Consider the following 18555-nt stretch of genomic DNA (forward strand, 5'->3'; position numbering starts at 1 on the left):
GCATAAGAATGATACACTGAACTTTGGAGACTCAGGGGAAAGGGTGGGAGGGCGGTGAGGGATAAAATAGTACACATTGGGTACAGCGTACACTGCTCAGGTGATGGGTGTACCAAAATCTCAGAAATCACCACTAAAGAACTTATTCATGTAACCAAACACCACCTGCTCCCCAAAAACCTATTTAAATAATTTTTTAAAAAGCTGCACACACGCGCATACACACACACATGGAAATAAAGTCCAAATAGACCTGCAAGAAGCAAAAAGACTGGATTAGTAACTTAAAATATTCCCAAAGAGAACTCACTCATGCCTAGCTGGTTTCACTACTGAATTCTATCAAACATGTAAAGCAATTTGGTTAAAAATACACACACACACACACACACACACACACACACACACACACACACACAACCAATCCTTCACAATCTCTGAGAAAATAGAGAAGAGGGAAATTTCCAAACTCACTCTATGAGGCCAGCATTATCCTGAAAACGACATCAAAAGAAATAAAACTACAAGAGCAATATCCTTCATATAACATGGAAGCAAAAGTCCTCAACAAAATAACTGCAAATGAATGCAGCAACACATAAAAAGGAATAAACCCAATGATCAACTACGACTTATCCCAGAAATATAAGATTGATTTAACACCCCCAAATCAATTAATGTAATAAACCATATTACAATAAAGTATAAAACCATACAATCATCTCAATAAACAGCATCTGACAAAATAAAACACCCATTTGTGACAAAAAATCTCCACAAACCAGAAATAAAAGGGAACTTCCTCCAATGGAAAAAGGGCATTAATGAAAAACCTGTAACACCATACTTAATGGTGAAAGAATGAGTAATTTCCAGCTAAGATAAAAATGTCAAAAATATGACAAGGATGTCCATTCTCATCACCACTATTCAACACTGTACTGGAAGGTCTAGCCAGTGCAATTAAGCAAGAAAAAGAAAAGAAAGGTACCTACAGTGTAAAGGAAGAAGTAAAACTGTTTTTATTCATGGAAAACATTATTTTATTTGTAGAAAATCCTATGCAGCCTACAAAAACAATAGAACTATAAACTGAATTCAGCATAGGATGAGAGATAAACATAAAAATCAATTGTGTGTGTATATATCCACTCTGTGTGTGTGTGTGTGTGTGTATGGGGGGGCAATGAACAATCTGGAAATGAAATTATTTTCACCCATAGTAGCAATAAAAAGAATACTTAGGAATAAACAACAAGTTCAAGAGGTATACGACAAAAATCACAAAGCAGTGCTGAAGAAATACCTAAATAAATGGAGATATATCCTGTGTTAAGACTGAAAGACTTAAAATTAAGAAAACAATACTCCTCAAGTTGTTCTACAGTTCTATGTAATCCCAATCCAAATCACAGGTGGTTATGTTTTGCTTTTATGTAGAAATTAACAAAATGATCCTAAAATTCATATGGAAATGCAAATTACCCCAATAGCCAAAATGATCCTGAAAAAGAAGAACAAAATTGGAGGATGCACACTTCCCATTTTTAAAACTAAACACAAAGTTATAGTAACCAAGACAGTATGGCATAAGATGGTGTGGCATAAGATAAACATAGAGATTAATGGAATATAATTGGAAGTCCAGAAATAAACCTTTTCATTTATGGTCAACTGATTTTCAACAAGGATGCCAAAAAAATAGCCTTTTCAACAAATGATATTGGACCACACAAATATCCACATGCAGAAGAATGAATGTGGACCCTTACGTGGTATCATACACAAAAATTAAAGACAGGCCTAATGTTAAGTGCTAAAACTCTTAGAAAAAAACATAGATGTAAATCTTTGTGACCTTGGGTCAGGCAATGGTTTCTTAGATATGATATCGAGAGCACAAGCAACAAAGACCAAGCTGATAAACTGGACTTCAAAAAAATTTTTTTAAATAGTACTTTTTCAAAAGACATTGTTAAAACAAAATGAAAAGACAAGCCACAGACTGTGGGGAGGGGGCGGGGAAGAAAAACCATTTGCAAATCATATGTCCCATAAGGACCTATATCCGGAACATATCAAACAATTATTACAAACCAATAATATGATGAATAACCCCAATTTAAAGTGATTTGAATAGATGTTTCACCAAAGAAGATATCCAACAAGCACATGAAAAAACGTTCACTATCATTAGGGAAATGCAAATCAAAACAGGATACCTCTTCAAATTAACTAGAATGGACATTATCAAAAAAAAAAAAAAAGCATTATGGAGAAGCTGGAACCCTCATACATTGCGAGTCGGAGGGTATAAGATGATGCACCACTTTGGAAAACAGTTTGGAAGTTTAGGGAAATGCAAATCAAAACAGGATACTACTTTACATTAACTAGAATGGACATTATCAAAAAAAAGCACAATTGCAAGTATTGGAGAGGGTATGGAGCAGCTGGAACCCTCACACATTGCTAGTAGGGGTGTAAGACGGTGCACCACTTTGGAAAACAGTTTGGAAGTTTCTGAAAATGTTGAACATAGATTTATCATATGACTCAGCATATCTACTCCCAAGAGAAATGAAAACATTTTTGTACGAAGACTTCTATGGGAATGTTCAGAGAAGCATTATTTATAATAACCAAAAAGTGGGCACAACCCAATCAACTAGTAAATGGATAAAGGAAGCGTGTGGCAGTCTGAACAGTCTCAGTAATAACAAGGAATGATGTACTGACCTGCTACAACATGGATCAATCTCAGAAACACAGGCTAAGTGAAAGAAGACAAACACAAAATACCACATATTATAAAACTCTATTTATATGAAATGTCCAGAATAGGAAAATCTATAGAAACAAGAAATCATTTAGTGGTTACCTAAGGCTGGGGGTGAGAATGGGGAGTCACTGCAAATGGACATGAGATTTCTTTTGGGGGTGATGGGAATGTTCTAAAATTGGGTTGTGACGATGATTGCACAACTGTACTATACTAAAAGTTACTGAATTGTACCCTTCAAATATTATGTAAAATATAACTAAAAAAGCTATATTTTAAGAAGTCTTAAAATTCTAAGTGGTTGTATAAATCCTTTTGTGATGCCAATATTCTCTGGACGTTAACTTCTTGGCTGAAGGGATCTACTCTTCTGAAGCAAGATGAATACAAAACCTGCCTGAGAAATTACTTGCCCAGGGTCAGTGGCTATGTGTAAGGAGTCAGTGATCTTCCAAAAAGATTTCAGGAAGCTTTATGGTCAATCTTTTTAAAACATGTAATAGCAAAAAAAAAAAAAAAAAAAAAAAGGAACACCATCAATGATGTATAATTTGGGGCTATTTTAGAAAGCTAACTGCTGAAATGCTTACTTCTGAAGAAGGTGCTTTCTCATCAGCTCATTCAGCAGTATTTACACTGACCTAGCACCTATACATCTTGGTTTAAAAATAAAGTGAACTCCCAATATGTGATAACAAGGCTGAAACTTTTATCTGTTATAAATTTGCTGGTTAATATAAAATAATTAAAAAGAACCACCCTACATCATTAGTATTGCTTCACTTATTTCCTTTGCTTTTCAGCGAGGCAATCCTAAAGGGACGCCGAACCCAGTGACCACCTTTAGCACACACGATTGTGCTCCTCCTTTTCAGGAACAGGTAAGTGAAAATGACAGACTTCTGAATCATACTGGGTTGCCTCATAAGCTGTTAACCATTAAAAGAGAATATAACTGAGCTTTCCTAAAATAAACCATTTATTGAAAAAAGAACCTTTTTCTTAAATTTCAGTAATCAGCCTTTGCATTACAAACCTGCAGCTTGCCAACAACAAAAAAGGTAAAAGGTTTCACAGTCAGTGCACTCAACAAACAGGAGATTAAAAACAAGGTATAGGACGCCTGATAACACTACAACTTCTTTTGAACCTAGAAAGGTCAAAACACTACGCTGATGTCACGGTTCTCAGTCACACGAGACACGGAGGAGACAGAGGCGATGGTCCGTGTACAGTAGTAATGGCACTTAACATGCAGCTTCTTTAACCTCGTGGCCACCAGCCCTCCAGAGAGCCTTTTGCCACATCAGACAAACAGGAGCAGCAGGAGAAGTGACGCGTGTCACCTGTGCAGTCTTCAGTCTTGGAAGGTTAAAAAGGCTTATACTGCTTCTCAGCACAGTCTTTATGTAAATATTACATACAGTAGTGATTAAGAGAATTTTCCAAGTCCATATTCTACTAGGCTTCATTCTTCATCTGTGCAAACCTGTGAGGAAGCAGGACAGAGCTGAGCCCTTGCAGAGGCAGGTGTGTACTTGTGCATACACACAGTGTGAGCCTTACGGGGAAGGCCCCATCCACTCATCCTGATGTTCCCAGCACTGTGCTGGGCACAGAGGGAAAGGCTTAAGAAATGTAATGAACAATGGCAAAGGTAAGTTACTGCTCTAAAGTTAAGCCTGGGAATTGACTAATGAAAGCATTTTCTAAAATGCGTATGTGAACTCTCAGGTCAATACAAATTGTTAGGCACTTTACAACGAAGACATACATTGTTACTTAATTACAAATCCCTAACATCTCCATAGCTGGTCCAGTTGCTTGCCCCTTACTCCCACTTACCAAGAAGAGCATCACCCCACTCTTCCGCCCCTTCCTTTCCTTTCCCAGGGGCTCTCCTGCAGGGGTCTTGCGAGGCTTTTTTCTCCAGGGCTGTTTTCATCCCCTTGTCCTCTGTGGACCCTCCCAGCAATACTTCTGTCTCCCACACCTGTGCCCTACCCCAAATCCCTCGAGTGCCAGCCCCAGATATCCAAATGCCCATCTGAAATCTCCAAGCAGACGTTCCAAACGTACCCCAGGCTTCATCCACCAAAGAGGACCCACCACCTCTGGACCCACCCCTCACCCAACTGCTTCTTTCTCTACTCTGGCAAATGGACACAAACAGAAACCTGGGAGCCACCCTAGACTCCTCCCCTCACTCACCTTTCACATCCAATCAGGGGTCAGTCACGGCACTCTAACTCTTAAATGCCACTGATCACTCACCTGGAACGCCCTCTCCCAACCCCTTGGCTGTATCAGAACCTTCTCAATTCCTTTGCCTCTAGAGTGATCTTTCTAAAACACTATGTCATCATTTTTGTTTATAATAAAATGGAAACTCCTTCATGTTGCTCCTGGTTACTGTTCCAGCCTTATCTTCCTGCCCTTTTCCACATCCTGTGTTCACCAGGATCTACCTACACAGGGCTCTGTGACCATCCCACTCCTCTGAAGGGTGAGTGTTTCCAAGCTTCTTTACTTTGCTCCCCCACTTCTGACCTCTAGCACCTCATTCTAGAGAAAAAAGAACTGAGAGTGGCTGACTTAATTAAATTCCTCTTCTGAGTAACCTTACCTAGCATTATCACAGCTCTTAGGGCAATGATGGTCATTACTGTCTTGACCCTCCAAGTAGACTACACACTCTTGAGTGGAAACTCTTTCATCCCGTCCCATTGAAAATTCCATTTTACTGTCTCTAGTGTATCTCAAATGCACCATCAAAAGAGATCAAGTAGAAGAACCTCAATGAACATTTTCCAAATGAAAAAACACATACAAAAATCCCTGGCATAATAATACATTTAGTTCCTTTCCACTTCAGATATAGCTACTTTAAAGTTTCAAACCTTCATTAACGTCTGGATGCAAAACAACTTAAACACTTCAACATGAAAAAGACTATCCAGTCATCTGCCAAACCTTGACAAACGAATGGTCGAGGAGCTGGCTGGCGGTCCATCTCATCTTTGGGTCACTCTCCAGGCAGTGAGAAAGGAAGTCCTTGCCTTCAGGGCTTAATCTTTCAGGGATTGGTGGCTTATGTCCCATCCCCACTTTATACATAATTTGAAAGTTGTGCTCATACTCATGCCAAGGCCTCTAAAAAAGATGTTTTTAAAAAAATCAGATTTTAATATTATATAGCCACAAACAATGCAAATGTTCAGTCTCTTTTTAAGCATCTCATAATTAATATATGTATTAGGGGACAGCAAATTTTTACTAAAAGGGCCGAACAATTTTTCAGGTTGACAGGCCATATGATCTCTATCACAACTATTCAGTTATGTCACGGCAGCATGGTAGCAGCTATGGACAACATGTAAATGGTATAACTGTTGCAACAAAACTTTATTTATAAAACAGGTGGCCAGCATAGTTTGCCTACTCCATTTGGGGTGCACAATTTAGTCCAACATTATCTAGAAACCATCATCATGCAACTAAAAAATGTAATATATAAAATGATATAAAAAAGTCTACAAAACCCAATTCTCTTAGAGGGATGGTTAATATGCTACCTTATTGAAAAATAAAAATTCCATTAGTGCAAAGCTTATTTCATTATGATCCTATGAAAAATGAGATTCATAGGGGAAGGAACTAAATGTGTATGGCATTCTAATTTCTAAAATATTGTTTCGTTATTGCCAATATGTATTCTTCAATATGAGAAACTGTTCTTTCATATGTGGCTTTACTGGAATAACACAGATATCACAACCACCACCTTTCTATTTTAATGCTAATAGAAATAATGTTAGCTAATATTTATTGAGCACTTATATGTGATCTCTTTCAGCAGTTGCAAGGCATAGCTACATTATAATTAAATGATTTCCTACTAGTAACTTAACACTAAATTTAAATTAGGAACAAAGGTCTCTAACTTTTTTGCTATAATAGTGTATGTGTACAGTAAGCTACACATAATGCAGTACGTGCATCTTTATACATTTGTATAATTGCTCATTAATATTATCACAAGATACATTTTCAGAAGCAGAAAACTTCTTGGTTTAAGTGCTGTGCACATTTAAAATTTTGATAGAGACTGGAAACATCTCCAGAGCAGCCCCACCACATGGAATTTCTGTCCAAAACATGTCTGTTTCTTTATATACTCTTAAAGTGAGAATTCTCAATCTTTAAAAATGTCACTCAGCACTTTGGGAGGCTGAGGCGGGTGGATTATGAGGTCAGGAGTTTGAGACCAGCCTGGCCAACACAATGAAACCCTGTCTCTACCAAAGTACAAAACTTAGCCAGGCGTGGTGGCACATGCCTGTAATCCCAGCTACTTGGGAGGGTGAGGCAGGAGAATCGCTTGAACCCAGGAGGTGGAGGTTGCAGTGAGCCGAGATCACGTCACTGCACTCCAGCCTGGGCAACACAGCGAGACTCCATCTCAAAAAAAAAAAAAGAGTCACTCATATGCTAAGTAAAAAGATTTCACTTTTAAATATATAATTCTGGTTAATGAGGTTGTCATCTTTTCATGCTTTCTTTTGTTAATAATCATTTTAGAGCAGTTTTGGGTTTACAGAAAAATTAACTAGAAGGTACAGAGAGTTCCCATATCCCTCTCTGTCCCACAGTTTCCTCTACTATGTATATCTCGTGTTAGTGTGCTCCATTTTTTAGAACTGATGAACCACTGTGAATGCACTATTGTTAACTGAAGTCCACAGTTTACGTCAGGGTTCATTCTGTCGCACATTCTACAGGTTTGGACATTCACATACTGACATGTATCTATCATCACTGTATCCTACAGAGTAGGTAAAAGTTCCGTCCTGTTCGTCTCTCTGTTCCCCCAGTCCCTGGCAACCACTCATCTTTCTACTGTCCCTGTGGTTTTGCCTCTTCCTAAATGTCATTAGATGGAATCGCTCAGAGTGCAGGCCTTTCAGACTGGCATCTTTTGTCACTTAGCCACATGCATTTACGGTTCCTCCAGGTCTTTTTGTGGCTCGATAGCATGTTTCTTTTTATCGCACAGTAATATTCCTTTGTATGAATATGACACAGTTGATTCATTTACCTATTGAAGAACATGCTGGTTGCTTCCAAGTTTTGGTAATTATGAATAACGCTGCCGTAAACATTCACGTGCAGGTTTTTGTGTGGACATGTTTCCAACTTATTAATGTTGCTTTTTGTAACTGCTTGCTTCCCTGTATTTTAATGAGAGGTTTATGCTTCTTAAATTCACTCCTAAGAGTTCTCTGTGGCGGATAGCTTACAAATATTTGTTTCCTGGTTTGTCATTTGTCTTAATCTTATTGTTTCTTTCGATGGATAAGATTTTTGTCTCTAATAATGTTCACTATTTAGTGTCTACACTGTTTGTAATGAATAATCAATCCATTAACTACTGTTCTGTCAATGCACAGTGCCCTTCTGAAGTTCCTCCGCCAGGTGTGGGGGCTCCACTTACCTTGCCAGTCACCATCTCTATGACAACACACCCCAGACTCCAGATGTCGGCCGCACGCCCATGGCCTTCTCCTTTGGCACGAGTGATGACTTCAGGTGCCATGTATGCTTTAAAAGTCACAGATATGTTGAGAGTAATGGGTTATAAACATATCACCATGTATTAATAGAGCCAAGCAATAAATTAATGTTGTGCAATATTATTTTCATGCATTAAGTAATAGGAAACATCAAAAACTTAGTTCAATCTGCTGAATGAACTTTTTAAAGGGACAAATTCTCTTTTAAAAGACAATGTTTGAATATACATATTTTCAAATTAATTGTATGCACAATGAAAATGGAAAATTTAACCTGCAAAAGAGGAGGCAAAATTTCCTGGTACTAAGTGATCAAAACAAACCATCACCACTGAACCACAGTGTTGCTCAGACTACAACGGCTTTAAGAAAGACAATGCAAGCAACAAAAGAGTTTTTCTGGTGAGAAAAAGAGGCTTTCCTCTCTCCTGTAACCTAAAATGAGTCATTTAATTTACCAATCTTGGGTGAGAGCCCAAGTGTGTGAGGAAGCAGCCCTTCTCACGACTGAACACCTTTACCTGCTCTTCCATCTCTACTGACAAAGAAAGGTGAAGGGAACATGCAGGTCCCAAGCATGCTGCATGAAGTCAGAGTGCAAAGAACAACCAAGCTGGTCCCTACCTGCTGTCCCCAGGGTGCTGTTCACTTCACCAGGCATGGTCTGGGCATTGTTTTTGAGCTTTACTGAGCATCCAAAATCTCCCAGTTTGATTAATCCAGATGAGGTAAGGAAGATATTGGCACCTAAAAAGAAACAAGCAGTTGTCACGCAGCCTCTGAAACACAATGTGGGCAAGGTTACATGGTAATCTAAACTACCAGGAAGTTCATTCACAAACTGAACAACAGAAAGGCTTATGAAACTTGACTTACAAAGTGTAATCACAGAAAGATTTGTAAGCCTTATTCATTCACAAATGTTAATACAAAACAACAAAATTTTAACAGCAGTGCAGGTAGCCTTGACCAATAAATTCTGAACTGAAATACATGCATACATTCTAACATTAATAACCCACAGAGATACTTAAAAAGAAATCGCATACAAAACACAAATGCTTGTGGTGGCAGTCTGGAGAATTAGAGATGTGTGCAATCAGCAGCATCTGAAACAGGAAGCGACATATAGATGAGGGCTGCACACACACTGCAGTTTTTCAGATTCCCAGCTGAGGCCCTTGGATTTGTTTGTGACTGAAAACTGTTCCGCAAGTTTCAAATATTCCTACAAGCAATATATATGCTTCACTTGTAGTCTAGTTAGAGTTTGGGGATACTGTTCATCTCTCAGGACAGCTTGGCTTTTTGCTCTAGGCTATAAGACATTACTGCTCCAACTAAGTCATGCTATCTCTGGCATCGTGTCCTGTGGTACCGCCTTCAAAAAGCAACAACACAGAGCCAATGGAGTAGACAAGCAGCCATCTGACGAGCTGAGATCAACAGCGAATCCTCATAAATCAGTGCTCCCAGAGCTGATGCTCCCCACAACTGAATACAAGGGCAGCTTGATCTTCTTGAACGATTCTACATCTGTACCTTCTTAGTCATGCTGAACTAGAAAGCATTCGATAAGGATATCAGTGAGCTGACTTGGTTCAGATTCTAAGGGAGTCTCTTCCTGCCACGGAATAAAACATGAAGACACCATTTTGTAACAGTGAACAGACTGAGGGTGGTGTCTATGGCAGAATGACTAGAAATGGGCAATGCCATAGCCTGATAAAGAGCCAATTAAGCCAACACCAGAATGAGCCGAGACACCAAGGCAAGGTAGTGGACAGGCAGGCCACCAGCAAGACTGGCATACGCTGGGTGATTCAGGGTGAGCCACATTACAGAGCACAAACAATTCTTACACCCAGACCAAAGCAGACTGGTGTCGTCCAAAACAGCCCCTACACTAGGTCTTGTCCCTGGTCAGAAGTCAGGTCGGTTCCTCAGTGAATGTGTTTAGGTTAGCCTTAGACTACAGGACAGAATGAAACTCTTCAGCCTAGGGCCAATTAGGCACAAAAATACTTCCCCATTTTAATTATCCTTAAGACTTGCAAATACAAAGGTGAAGGGGAGGGGCATGGTGTGGTTAAAGCAAATGCCACGGTGACCATTCTGAGACAGAAGCACAGCTATTCCCCCCGTGCTATGAGAAAAGCACTTTTAATCCATCAGTGTGGCCAAATTAATCTTCAGCAGAACTCGATTTCAACGTCTGTGTAAACCCCATTCTTGTCTCAAAAACGTAGCCTCAAATTTCTATGTGTATTTCTGATCTGATTTACTGTCGGTTTACATATTCATGATTTTCATATATAAATAGGCAAGAATCCTGATACGAGAAGAAAAAAGGTTGCTTTGATCACGAATGTCTGGTAACTACATGGGCTATGCCAAATCGGCCTACAAAAATAGCAAACTTCATTTTGGGAAAACAGATTTCTCTAAAAGCAGTGTTGAACAGACAGAGTGGACTCCTGGGTAGAGACATGGGTTCTACCTTGCTTCTGAAAACAGGATCCTTACGGAGGCATATTTCAATGGAAGGTATTTCCATCTAGAGAAATCATATGTGGGAATGGGACGCATGTCTTCAGAGTCCCTCCCACGTGCTGGGTACCAGTGGCTCTAACCCACAGCAGCCAGGCGGGTGTGGGATTACCTTTAATGTCACGGTGGACTATGCCATGCTCATGGAGGACATTGATCGCAATGGTGATCTGCTTTGAATACAGCCTAATCACATGTTCCTGAAGTCCCAGCCTTGACACCTCTTCTAATGTCCCCTCATCGCAGTACTCCATGAAGATGTACATTTCTTCCTGCGGGAGGAATAAAGGGCAGCTCTGTGTTTACGGTTTTCTTTACATGTATGCTAGTGAAAAATCTGGAAAACTTCCTAGGCCACACCCCAAAGGAATGTTCTTTCTAACGGTATACTACACTTGCCATCCTGAGCACTGAATGTGTCTCACAACAGTCGTTTCCAAGTCCTCTACAGAGGTGTCTGCCTGCCTCCTCTGTCTGGAATTATACAGCTCTTGGGGATAAGAACATCTCCAAATCACAGGGGATCAATTTCTATTATCCTCTGAAATTAAGTCTGCTATATAATCTCAGACAGGGACCAACAGGGCTGTCCCTACAAATACATTATTAAGTACTGAAACACATCCTTTTAAAACATAATTTGTAAAAACATTAAAAATGATCCATTTCCAACTTCCCCTGGAAGCTCATGCTCTACACCACGATGCTCCAAGTTATCCTCTTTCCCTCGATGTGTTTATTTCTAAACACAAGGGGGAAACTCAATTTGAGGTTTGAATTTTCTCTCATTTCACAATGGCTCCCTAAATACATATAAGAGAAAAACCAGTATTACTTAACAGTGTACTCAACAGTGGTTCAGCAAAAAAAAGGAAAAAAAGTCACAAGAAGTGGTGTAAGGGGTGTTTTAGAAGAATCTTCTGACTGGCAGGATGGGTTTCAGTGCTTTATGATGTCGGGTTAATGACTACAGTCTACAACTTACATTTTAGGAAGAACTCCTCTAGTTTCAGAGAGAAGGCAGAAATGATGTAACTCATGGAGATTTCCTGAGAATTAGGCAAAGTTACTGTGCTCTGAAATGAGAAGACCTGTGATGTAGAACAGGACTCCATTCTGTGCCCTCACTGATTCCTCACACAAAGAGTGTCATTAGGGTCGGCTTACTCTATGGAGCTCCACACCAAAATACCGAACCAGATTGGGGTGTTTGATGCCTTCGAATATTTTTAATTCATCTGCAGTTTCCTTGATAGTCTTATGGTCATTAGGTTGAAACCGAATCTGTAAAGTGAGGTGACGAATATGTTAATTGGCCGGATTTAATCACTCTACATTATACACATACATTGAAACATCATTTTACACCCCATAAATATATATATAATCATGATCTGTCAATTAAAAATAACAAAAAATTAAGAAAAAAGGAAGTTTCTAGCCAAGCTGGAGTGAAGTCACAGAAGTGCGGCCAGGTCCCGGGCACAGAGGAGGAAGAGGCTCTGCTCCGGGAGGGAGCGGAGTGAGGAGCGTCGTGTGGAGGAGGAAGCGGCTCCACAGCAAGCTCAAGACGCTGGAGCCTCCCTTCCCCGCTCCTCCTCTCCTTCTATGTCAAACCGGATGTCTCCACAGACAGCAGTGAGTCCTGCTTCCACTTCAGGTTCCCTGGCCATTTCCCCGTCCTACCTCCAGCTGTTTCAATGCCAGTTGTTTCTGAAGCTTATCATAACTGTTACCTTCTCCCCCAAAGTGCCCCCATGAGACACTACTGTTAATCATCTCCTCTAAGCCTTCATCAGACTTAGCTCTGCCACCCTCGTAGGCACTGCTCACACCTGTGCAGTTAGAACTGTTTGACTTATTACCCTCTCCGGAATCGTAAGCCCCTTCACTGTCTGTGTATGTTATCTCAGTGCATCTGCCTGGTTGGTCCTGACTGTCGCAGTGCTGGTGCTGAAGACAGCTCTATGCACAGAGAACTGAATCACCACCAGCGTCTTTATGGAATTTCTATCACCCAGAGCTGCCAGGCCCAAAGGCCCCAGGGAGCCAGGTGACTCACCTCCTTCATGGCCATCAGCTCCCCGGTGTCGACGCTGATGCAGGTGTACACCTTCCCGTACTGGCCTTCTCCTGTGAACAACGCAAATAAGCTGCCACTTCCAGCCACTGCAGCAGGCTGTTTTACATTCCTTAAACTTGCAATAATACTGTCCAATTATTTTGGACGTATATTTATATATTTATAATTAGGTTTACCGCAGTTTACTATTGCAAGATCCAAAATTTTTCTAAATGTTCCCTGATAACTAAAGTTTTAGGCAATCTCTTTAATATGTCTTACCTACAAGTATCTTTAAATAGAGCAGAACCAACTTTGGTAAATCCCAGGAGAAGCATCAAAATGACCAATAAAAGCAGCCTTGGTGTACACTTCTGAGCCCTCACACCCCTCAAGGAGATCTTGGCTGGGGCTCGGAGCAGAAGAAAACAGCCAGGACTAAGCCTGGCCATTGTCTACCTCACTGGCACATGTCCAGGAGTGTGTGGGAGCAGACATTCCCCTAACATACCTTCTGGGACATTAAAGCAAGAGGATATGTGCCTGAACAAGACTGGTAACAGTAATTAATCCAATTTATAAAGTACTTGATTGTTTTCAGTGGTTTTTGCCCTTCTTGATAGCTCTAAGGAAACACCAGGTTTCCTCAGGCTGACAAAGTCCCATATTATTAATACAACTGTGTTTGCCCCCTTCAGACCTAGATGTGTGACAGATAAATACATTTAAGTGGGGAAAGGATCTGAAACACAACAAGACTTCTTCCCTCACATAATTTATCACTAGTTATTTTACAAGAAGCAATTCCACCTGGAAATTAATTAATTAATGAGGCAATGTTTTAGAAAAGAAGACTGTCTTGTCCTCATTTGTATCCAGTCTCTCTTCAAATCATGTCCTCTGTGTGTGTGTGTGTGTGTGTGTGTCTGTGTGTGTACAGAGAGAGAGAGAGAGACTAGAACAAATGGGTCAATTTTTGGTGCCTCTCCACTGGCAACTTCCAGGGTTATTAAGCAAAACGATCCAACGTAATGAACCACTTAGAAATCTCTTTTGTATTGCTCTTAGAATACATTTTACAAATTAAACAAAATCCAGACCACTCTGCAAAAAGGTAACAATGCATATTTATTATATCTACAAGAAAAAAGGGCCAACTCTATAGGATTTAACCTAAAGAAGTGTAACTATTGCTACTTCTAACAGGGACTATCTTGACATCACGTTCCTTAATTTCCTTACCGATTTTGTTTCCTCTTTGCCACTTGAAGGTCACCTTCCTCAAGCCAACATGCATGACGTTATCATAGGACTTAGGCGTATCACAAACTTGACCAATGATATTCTTTCTTCTCATTTCTCGGTACCTCTTTTCTTCAAACAATCGGACTGACTTCTGGATAGCTTCTATGGGTCCTAGTTTAGAAGCAGTATCTGCAGAGAGAACCAAAACCTCATTAGTCCCAATCACTGTTATCAAGTCAGTTTCCAAAAGAGAAACCAATAACGACAGAGCAATATATATTAGCACTCCATTACAGCAAAGCTTATTATCTACTCAGATACACAGGTGAATTAAAGTTCTTCAAACGCTACTAATTCCAGCATATGCCACCCCTTATACAGTACACAGATAAAATATAAGCTAGTCAAACAAAAACGATTTCCTTTCCCAAGAACGTTGGCTAAAATCTTGCAGTAATATAAATGCCTCTAGTTTCTCCTCTCTCCATTCCACGCTCTTGTTTGCCATATTATTAAAACATAAGATGTGATCATGTTACTGTCCTACATAAATTTAATTCACTGGAGCAGTGACTCATGCTTATAATCCCAGCACTTTGGGAGGCGAGGTGGTCAGATTGCTTGAGCCTAGGGGTTCAAGACCAGCCTGGGAAAAATGGCAAAACCCCATTGTCAGGCCTCTGAGCCCAAGCCAAGTCATCCCATCCCCTGTGACTTGCACGTATATGCCCAGATGGCCTGAAGTAACTGAAGAATCACAAAAGAGGTAAAAATGCCCTGCCCCTGCCTTAACTGATGACATTCCACCACAAAAGAAGGGAAAATGGCCAGTCCTTGCCTTAAGTGATGACATTACCTTGTGAAAGTCCTTCTCCTGGCTCATCCTGGCTCAAAAAGTTCCCCCACTGAGCACCTTGCGACCCCCACTCCTGCCCGCCAAAGAACAAATCCCCTTTGACTGTAATTTTCCTTTACGTACCCAAATCCTATAAAACAGCCCCACCCTTATCTCCCTTCGCTGACTCTCTCTTCGGACTCAGCCCGCCTGCACCCGTGATTAAAAAGCTTTATTGCTCAGATAAAGCCTGTTTAGTGATCTCTTCACATCGACGCGCATGACACCCATCTCTACAAAAACATACAAAAGTTAGCCAGGTATGGTGGTGCGTGCCTGTAGTCCCAGCTACTCGGGAGGCTGAGGTGGGAGGATCCCTTGTGCCCAGGAGGTAGAGGTCACAGTGAGCCAAGATTGTGCCACTGCACTCCAGCATGGGTGACAGAGTAAGACCAAGTCTCAAAAACAAAAAACAAAAAAACACTTAATTCATGGTTCTCCACTACCTACTAACCAAATATGCAAACTTTACCTGCAGAATTTGGACCCAGTTTGTCTTTTCTATGTTTTCAAACTAGCCAAAATGAAAGACTCTTACAGAACACAGCAAACTCCTTTTCGCTTCCCTTACTTTTACACCTTTTCCTCTGCCTAAAATATCTTCTTCATACCTGAGCATCTGTTGAGTGAATCTTACTCACACAGTGCAGCTGAAATGCCATGCCTCTTCTAGGAAGCCATCTCTGATGAGAAGGATTTTCCCTTCTCTGGGAAGAGTACAGAAAAAGGGTTCTAGAATCAAAATTCCCGGGATAAAATCCTGGCCTCGTCATTTTCTAGGTGTTTGACAATAGGCAAGGCAATTAACTTCTTCACACATTAAAAACCTAATCTGTAAAATAAAGGTAAAAAGTCCAATCTCACAGACCTACTGTGAGGATTTCATGAAATAATACCTGTAAAGCATTTAGCCCAGTGGCTGGAACACAGTAAAACTCAATTAATATTAGCTATGGTCATTATTCCTCATTTTCCCATCAGGCAATGTATCTCTATTTCTCCAACTTGTTTTATCATGACTCACAGTAAGAAATACTTTTTACACATTTAACAGTTCTGTGAGCTATTACCCTTACTACATGTGATTCTGATTTCATCCTGTTCTTTTTTAAAAAATGCCGATCACTCCTACTAAAATTTTACAACCCACTAATGGTTCACAACCCGCAACTTGAAAACTATGGTTTGTCCTGTTCTCTATGACAGCATTTTTCATACCATATCCTAATTAGCTACCCAAGAGCCTAAGTTTTCTGGCTCAGATGAAGAGATCCTTGAAGGCTGGGATGACTATAAGGTTAATCTGAAAAGAGAAATTCTGAAAGATTTATAATGGTCCATTTATAATTTCTTATTACAATCACTTCTTTAAAATATGGATCCAAATTTGTTTCCTTCGCCTCAATATACAACACAGCAAATCTACCCAGCAATGGGCAAGACTTTAACAGCAGTGAGGCCATGGGCTCCACAGTCAAATATTTCTGAGAAATGCTTAAAAAAATTTATCAAGATTCCTTTTTTGTTTGTTTGGTTTTTTGAGATGGAGTTTCCCTCTGTCACCAGGCTGGAGTGCAGTGGCATGATCTTGGCTCACTGCAACCTCCACCTCCCAGGTTCAAGAGATTCTTCTGCCTCAGCCTCCTGAGTAGCTGGGGACTACAGGCGCCCGCCACCCTGCCCAGCTAATTTTTGTATTTTTAGTAGAGACGGGGTTTCACCATGTTGGCCAGGATAGTCTTGACCTCTTGACCTCGTGATCCACCCACTTCAGCCTCCCAAAGTGCTGGGATTACAGGCGTGAGCCACTGTGCCTGGCCTTTTTTTTTTTTTGAGACAAAGTTTTGCTCTTGCTGCAGTGGTGCAATGGTGCGATGGTGTGATCTCGGCTCACTGCAACCTCTGCCTCCCGGGCTCAAGCAATTTTCCCGCCTTGGCCTCCCGAGTAGCTGGGATTACCGGCATGCGCCATCATGCCTGGCTAATTTTGTATTCTTAGTAGAGATGGGGTTTCTCCATGTTGGTCAGGCTGGTCTCGAACTCCTGACCTCAGGTGATCCTCCTGCTTTGGCCTCCCAAAGTGCTGGGATTACAGGCGTGAATCACTGCGCCCAGCCATTTGTCTTTAATATGTCAATGTGATCTGTAACTCTCACAAGAGAAACAAAATTCCAAGTGGTTCCCAAGTTTACTTGATCACAAAGTACTTGATTTGAAAAACACGGCAAAGACCTGGTATCTTTGGGAACTGTTGATTACATGTGAGCCACTGAAGAGACTGGCTTCCTGTCACCAGGCTCAAGCCTAGGAAAACTCCGCAACTTGAACCCTCGACACACACCTACTCTGTCAGCAGGCTTGTCGGTTGTTTCTTGCTGCCATTACCTCTTTTAAATCCCATGTTAGTCCAAAATCATATTATTTATACAGAATTTCTGCACCGGCATTCTAACGAATCTGCCCACCTGCTCCTCAATTCTGGCTAGCTGACTATACTATCTCAGCATCTTACTCATCCCCAGCCTCCCACATCCCAAACACACCAGCTGCTCAAGAGCCTCTGGGGCTGCCCACCACCTCTGGGCAAAGCCTTCATTACTTAGCCGGTCCTGACAGCTGTCCATGATCTGATCTCCCTTCACCCTCCGGTTTCTCCTGCATTGGCATCTGTGGCCCAGTGGCTCTCCTCTGCAGTCACGAGGCCTCTGGGTACACTTCCTTCTATTCCTTTCCTCCTGGCTTGCTGCAGACCTGTCTTCCCTTCAAAGGGCCAGCCCAGTCTCCTCCCTCCACAAAATCCTTCCAGACATCTCTGGGCCTTGGAAGACAAATACTCTTCTGGTCAGTGGCACACAGGTCAAAGGGAAGCTGCCGTGGAGTGCACTGGACTCGAGAGAAGTGCCTTCTGGTCCTCACTCTGTCATTGACTACCTTGGCCAAATTATTGGGCTGCTAAGAAACTATCATTTATAAAAAGAGAACAACATCTATTTTGCCTGTTGCTCAATATTGTTGTGCAAAAAAAGACATGAAAGCATTTTATACATCATTAAATACCAGATCAGTGATTTTTCTGCTATTTGTTCTTTTGATTAATAATCACCTGCTTTGTAAGATAAGTTCTTTTCCTCAGTGTCTAATTTATGAATGGCTATTTCACAAACGTTTATTATATTTCTACCATGGACAAAAAGTTATGCTAAGTTGCTTTAACAATATAAAGATGAGTAAAACATATTAGAGACCCAAAGGAGCGTGTAGTTTGTTACAAGAAATAGGAAATGTACACAAACACAGTACATGATAGAAAGTGATGTCAGAGGTGTGAGATCACAAAATAGTAATAATGGAGGAGGTCTAATAATTCAGAAGCTAAATCAAGTTCTACCCGAAACTGCTCCCCTTATGTGTAACCATTTTTTTTTGTTTATTTGTTTGTTTAACTTCA

General features: G+C 40.7%; 1 protein-coding gene across 6 annotated transcripts in view; it reads right to left on the bottom strand.

The window, feature by feature from the left end:
* Positions 1 to 3738: 3738 nt before the first annotated feature.
* Positions 3739 to 18555, bottom strand: part of MAP3K4 (mitogen-activated protein kinase kinase kinase 4) — a 126129-nt gene continuing 111312 nt past the window's right edge. For 5 of the 6 annotated variants that reach the window (XM_038001184.2, XM_008007749.3, XM_008007750.3 and 2 more), the window contains 8 exons: positions 14210 to 14401; positions 12968 to 13038; positions 12073 to 12189; positions 11018 to 11177; positions 8980 to 9102; positions 8277 to 8383; positions 5756 to 5935; positions 3739 to 4271 (listed from right to left, as the gene is read on the bottom strand). In XM_038001184.2, coding sequence (XP_037857112.2) covers positions 4251 to 4271; positions 5756 to 5935; positions 8277 to 8383; positions 8980 to 9102; positions 11018 to 11177; positions 12073 to 12189; positions 12968 to 13038; positions 14210 to 14401 — 971 coding nt within the window. In that variant the 3' untranslated portion in view covers positions 3739 to 4250. Of the gene's footprint in view, positions 4272 to 5755; positions 5936 to 8276; positions 8384 to 8979; positions 9103 to 11017; positions 11178 to 11890; positions 11982 to 12072; positions 12190 to 12967; positions 13039 to 14209; positions 14402 to 18555 lie in introns of all 6 variants that reach the window. The other variant, XR_012094994.1, reaches the window with a different exon arrangement.

This window comes from Chlorocebus sabaeus, chromosome 13, assembly GCF_047675955.1.
Source record: "Chlorocebus sabaeus isolate Y175 chromosome 13, mChlSab1.0.hap1, whole genome shotgun sequence".
Classification (NCBI taxonomy): Eukaryota; Metazoa; Chordata; class Mammalia; order Primates; family Cercopithecidae; genus Chlorocebus; species Chlorocebus sabaeus.